The following is a 6,464-nucleotide window of genomic DNA, read 5'->3' as shown; positions in this document are numbered from 1 at the left end:
GCAGGGGAAAATGTTACCTAAACTTTGAATCAAGGGGAATGGAGATGAAGGGAAGAAAAAGCCTAAGTTTTCCCTAAACATAATTTTAATAAAATGATACAATATTCTGATATATCTCTTCAGACCCCAAATCATATAACAATTACTACCATAACTGACACTTCTAAAAATATTCTTGGTGATTTTTAAAAGAAAAATTATATGAAATTGTTGTAGAATGTTGCTGAAACCTCCCCTAGTGAACATTGTTTAAATCTCTCAAGAATTTCATCCATACTTTTGGACTTGTTGGATGCAGCTAAGGTAAAAAAGGCATTTTCCTAATATATGAAGGTAAATATTCTATACTGGAAGCTGCAATACAGACTAAGAACTAACCTTCATGTGATCCTCAGTTACATATGATTGGTATCGATTTCTAGAGGTCTCTGAAAGTTATTTGTAGTCGTCTATTAAATAGTAGTCATCTGACTGCTATTAAAAACAGAAGCAAGACAGATACAGTTAGGCTGAGTTCTCTGCAAAACTGCAAAACTGGAAATTTTGCTTTAACATTACTTCCTTTTTGTCTATTCCTCTGTCTCTTAGATTCCTGAGGTCTCCAAGTGCTCCCCCCACTACTCTACACCTGAGTTCAAATACTACATTCAGCTTTCTCTCACCTCTATGAAGACAGTCCATCCTGGCTACAGACAGCCTAGGTCTATTTCCTTCTTATTTAAAAGTAGACTTTATGATTCATCTCTTCTGAGTCAGAGCTATTCCTCTAGGAGTTGTGGAAGTAACAACAAATTCTTGCTAAGCATTAATGAGTATAAATTATAGAACATATCCAGATTTCCCATTTCATCTCAGGTAAGTGAAAGCCCTCTGTCAGCATCCTTACAAGACCCACATGCCAGCGTGTATCTCCACAGTAAGTGTTATATCCCTGATCTGGATTTAGAGAGAGAGGGTAAAGGGAGTGGCAATGCTGGAAAGCTTGTGAATGATGTCTCTTTGATCTGAGAGTGTTATCTGGCCTCTTACAAACAGTACTACTTACTTTACTTAATCCACCAGTCATAATAGTCAAGATAGAAATAGCAGGAAAGAATTTGACAGAATTTCAAAAAGGGAGGACCTGAGGGTTACCTAGTACGACCTTGTGTGCATGCATTAATTTACTTTCAAATAGTACAAGGGATGAAACTTGGTCTTTACAAGAACACATTGACTCAGTAGAAACTCATTCTTGGATGAGTCAGGTCATGCTATCTTTGAGTATGTAACATCATCAGAAAATACATTCTCTGATCTGAAACAGTACAGTAATTTTAAAAAATTGTATTGTTTATTGAGAAAGAGAGACTGTACACATGAGGAGAATGGGAGAAGGAGAGGGGGAGAGAGAGAGGATTCTTAAGCAGATTCTGCACTTAGCATGGAGCCCCACACAGGGTTCAATTCCACAACCCCAAGATTATGACCAGAGCCAAAACTAAGTATCCAACAATTAACTGAGCCATCTAGATGCCCCTAACATAGTTTTTAAAATTTCAAAGCTTTATGTTTTCACTAAATTACAGCAGCCTTATTTGGTTGTAAAAAGTCTATTTCTAGTAAAAAAGAATGTGCTAGCCAGTGAAGGAAAATGAGGACTCAGCAACTTCTCTAAATAAAAAAGTGTTGAGTGTTAGTAAATGATCTCTGGAGGCAAGTTACAAACCTAACCACTCTATCACAGTGCACAGCACTGTGCCCTGAGAGGTGGACATCTACATACTGACAGGGCAAATCAACTGAAAAGAATGCAGTTCTATCAGAAGTAAAGAATTTGTCTTTAGAGTACACTTATTTAGAATTTAGCTCATTGTTGTTTTCTATATTAAGAAACCCAGCTCTTGATTGGATTAACTGGCCCAGTATTTTTTCCCATGAAAAACTGGGTCTTTTCTTTTCCTGGGTCCCCCAAGAAGCCATTGACCAGGAAGAGTAGAGCTTGTAGATTTATTGGGAGGATAAATCCTGTGGTGATTTTCTCACATGACTGGATTATGTATTTTATTCCTAAATTTCCAGAAAGTCATCTCTGCTATGCCTTTCTGTTGTATCTCTAGAAGGTCCCCCTGGGAGACTCATTTCCTGTGCTTAATTTAAGGCTTTGCTGTTTCTGACAGGACACATGTGGATGCCTATTGGTTGGTCTTGTTGGATATCATTTTCCCTCCTGCTTCCAGGTATTCAAAGTAGTATTTGTGTCAAGGAGTCTAAGAGTCAGGGTGTTTCCTAGGGAGGATAGGCCATGTGCGCACCTGGAGTTAACTTAAAATCAGGCTACCAAGAAACGATGAGGAAGAGAGAAGAAATGCACTGTGGAGAATGTGGTGGCTCCTCAAAGACAATTTATTCCATTGTTAAATTTACTTCCATCCTGCTCTGACTTCAGACTCTGCTGTTAGTCCCTTCTGAAATCCTAGAGCCATATTTTGATACATCTGGTGATGATAAGTGAATTACTTTTTTGTGGGAATTTTCTAGAGAACTAGAGATTTGAAATATAGTAGTGAGTTCCTGAATCTGATTCCTAGGAGTTAAAATTATTCATCACAGCCCTGTCTTTATGTGTAAAGCTCCAGTGAAACTCAAGGAAACACAAGGCAATTTGCAATTAGATCTAAGAAGACATTAATATAAAAAAAAACTGCAGATAGTTAGAAATCTAAATAGATAAGACACTGTCTTCCAAATACCTGATTTGGATATAGAAAGATATATTTCTCTACATTTCACCTTTTAATTTTCTTATTCACTATACAATGTTTACAAGTTATAATAGTTTATAAAAATAAAAACAACATAAAAAGGAGAAAGTGTTGATAAAATATAATGCAGAAAAATTGAGTAAAAGAGAAGGAACTTTTTATTTATGGTCTGTTTTTCTTACTATGAATACTATTGTGCAATATAATTTCTAAAATCCCCACCAAATCAAATAAAATATCAGTCATAATTCAGTAATATATCCATGTGAATTAACAATACCTGAGCTTAATGAATCTTAATATCAGGGAGTAATTAAAGAGAACAAATGCACTAGATTCCTTCATATAAGTCCAGGAAGAAAGAAGTCACAACTCCAGGAAGAGTTTCAATAAGCTCTAGAGCTTTGGGTTTTGCTGGGTTTTGTATTTTAGTGCATACATTTTGTAACTAAATAGATAAGGGAATAAGATCTAATCACTCAAGGCAATGATTCTGCCTGTGAGCTCTTACACAATATATTGGTGTCCCTTTATCTGCTGGTTAATGTTTTATTAACAATAAAATATGCACAGAAGTACACAAAGCAGAATTACACATCTTTTTAAAAAATATTTTATTTATTTATTCATGAGAGACACAGAGAGAGAGAGGCAGAGGGAGAAGCAGGCTCCATGCAGGAAGCCTGATGTGGGACTCGATCCTGGGACTCTGGGATCATGCCCTGAGCCAAGTGCTTCAAGTGCTTAACCACTGAACCACCTAGGCATCCCAGAATTACACATCTTTTTAAGTCTTAACAAAGCAAACACTTCCATGTACTTATAAACCACATCAAGAAACAGAACATTAGCAGCACTTCAGAAGCCCTTCCTGTCACCTTCCAGTGCCTATTCCCCTATGACCACCACAGGAGCTTTATGATATCATAGAATAGTGTAGCTTATTTTTGAACTTTATTCAAATAGGTTTGTACAGGATATACACTTTTGTGTCTACACTTGGGGGTCAATATTGTGAAATTATTTCCCTCTGTGTTAGCCATTCAAACTTTGTTACATCATCTATTGAAGAGAAAATGATTCAGCTTGCCTCCCTGTAATTTTGTAGTCTGGATCTCTATAGGTCAAGAAAACATTCCAAGATTTTCAATTCCATTTTTAGTGTAAATAGATTATATTCCTCAAATTCACATAACTGGATACACCAATGTCAAACATCTTCTCAACTACTCTCCCCTCCATCTCTCTTTAGTGTTGTTTTTATGCTGTCGATATAACTTCCAATGATGCATGAAAATTCAGATACATAATATAAGTAGAAATTAGAATCTCTAAGGAAGGAAGTGGAACTCGGAAGTGAAAGCCATGCTCACGGATTGATCTCTGTCTCTCTCCTACTCAGGTAACAAGATAAGTTCCTTCCAAAGTCAATGAATGAGACAAATCATTCCCGGGTGACGGCGTTTGTGTTGCTGGGACTCTCTAATTCCCGGGAACTCCAACCTTTCTTGTTCCTCCTATTTTCACTACTTTACCTAGCAATACTGCTGGGAAACTTTCTTATCATCCTTACTGTAACCTCAGATTCCCGCCTTCACACCCCCATGTACTTTCTGCTTGCGAACCTCTCTTTTATAGATATATGCGTTGCCTCTTTTGCTACTCCCAAAATGATTGCAGACTTTCTGGTTGAGCACAAGACTATTTCTTTTGATGCCTGCCTGGCTCAGATTTTCTTTGTCCATCTTTTCACTGGCAGTGAAATGGTGCTCCTTGTATCCATGGCTTATGACCGTTATGTAGCTATATGCAAACCTCTCCACTACATGACAATCATGAGCCGTCGTGTTTGTATTATTCTTGTTCTCATCTCCTGGTTTGTGGGTTTCATCCATACTACTAGTCAGTTGGCATTTACTGTTAACTTGCCTTTTTGTGGCCCCAATGAGGTAGATAGTTTTTTCTGTGACCTCCCTCTAGTGACCAAGCTGGCCTGCATAGACACTTATGTTGTCAGCCTACTTATAGTTGCAGACAGTGGCTTTCTTTCTATGAGTTCCTTTCTCCTTTTGGTTGTCTCCTACACTGTGATACTTATCACAGTTAGGAACCGCTCCTCTGCTAGCATGGCAAAGGCCCCGCTCCACATTGACTGCTCACATTACTGTGGTCACACTCTTCTTTGGACCATGCATCTTCATCTATGTGTGGCCCTTCAGTAATTATTCTGTTGACAAAGTCCTTGCTGTATTTTACACCATATTTACTCCTATTTTAAACCCAGTTATCTATACTCTAAGGAACAAAGAAGTGAAGACAGCTATGAGGAAACTGAAGAGTCAGTATCTGAAGCCTGGCCAGGTTTCTACAGTCATAAGAAATGTTCTTTTCCTGGAAACAAATTAAAGTTACTCAACTGTAACTGCTGTAGCCTTATATCTAGACAACTACAAATAGAATCACTATGATGTTAAAGGAGATTATTTTGACCAATGGAAGGGTTGATTAACTCTATTGGAATAGTAATGATAATAATAAAAGCCAGAGAATGAACCTTACTGATATTTTGATTCTCTTTCATTAGTGTGTGTTTTATTTCTATTTCTTATTTTTTTTACTTTAAATTTTTAATATATAGCCTTTGAATACATTGAGAAATGGTATTTATTTATATATGATAAATAAATTGTACCTCTTCCTCTCAAACCAATACAGCTCAGATGACAATTTTGGAGTAATAGATATTTATCTCCATACAATAGAGAAAATAGATCTATTTCCGTATATATGATATATTTAGATAATATTACATTTCACACAGTCCTAGGTAATTGACAACACATAAAGACAATTCTATGATTGGTGTTAATGTTACAGTACCATGTAAAATAGCAAGGCTATCTAACAAAGCATTTATAGTCAACACTTCCACAAATCCTTCTTCAATGTTGCTGCTTAATACATATTAATCATGGAAAACAACTTGCTGAATAAATTTATTCACCAGAGCATTTTGTATTTAGTTATGTTAATTTATGATTTCTTTATTTTTAATAAATTTTTTTATTTGAGGGAGAGAGAGAGAGAGAGAATGAGTATGAGCAGGGAGAGAGGCAGATGGAGAGCTAACGGGAGAAGCAGGCTCTTCACTGAGCAGGGAGACTGATGTGGGGCTTGATCCCATGTCCCTGGGACCATGACCTGAGCTGAAGGCAGGAATCTAACCGAGTGAGCCACCTAGGAACCCATTAATTTCTGTTTAATACTGATAAAATTACCTGGGAACTTTCAGAGATGAGTTATAATTCTCTACCACTTGTTATCATGATTATGGGAGACTAATTCTTCATACAAAACACTCTGTCATCACATAAGTCTTCATAATTCCTGTCTTTTCAGACAAGGTAGTTTTTTATATTATTAGCTGGAGAAATAATCATTTTTCTATGTGGACTTTTTTAGTTAAAATTTTATTTTTAATATTGCATAATTAAGGTACAAAAAATGACAGAATCATATTTTTAAAATATTTTATATATTTGAGATACAGTGAGAGAAAGAGAGAGAGCACATAAGTAGGCAGGAAAGGCAGAGGGAGAGGAAGAAGCAGACTCCCCAGTGAACTGGGAGCCCCACAAGGGACTCAAGGGATCATGATCTGGGCTGAGGCAGAAGCTCAACTACTGAGAAACCCACATGCCTGAGAGAACCCTCTTTCAA

The 6,464-nt window shown here is 36.8% G+C and overlaps 1 protein-coding gene across 1 annotated transcript; it reads left to right on the top strand.

Annotated features, from left to right (window-relative positions):
* The first annotated feature begins 4,128 nt into the window (after positions 1 to 4,128).
* Positions 4,129 to 5,150, top strand: LOC119878311 (olfactory receptor 4K15-like). The gene is given in 2 exon segments (XM_038588951.1): positions 4,129 to 4,882; positions 4,884 to 5,150. Coding segments are annotated over 2 exon segments (975 nt in total). The 5' UTR covers positions 4,129 to 4,174.
* The last annotated feature ends 1,314 nt before the right edge of the window (positions 5,151 to 6,464 follow it).

Source organism: Canis lupus, unplaced genomic scaffold, assembly GCF_011100685.1.
Source record: "Canis lupus familiaris isolate Mischka breed German Shepherd unplaced genomic scaffold, alternate assembly UU_Cfam_GSD_1.0 chrUn_S143H303, whole genome shotgun sequence".
NCBI lineage: Eukaryota > Metazoa > Chordata > Mammalia > Carnivora > Canidae > Canis > Canis lupus.
The sequence above is the reverse complement of the archived record's forward strand: the minus strand, read 5'-3'. Positions and strand labels throughout refer to the sequence as shown.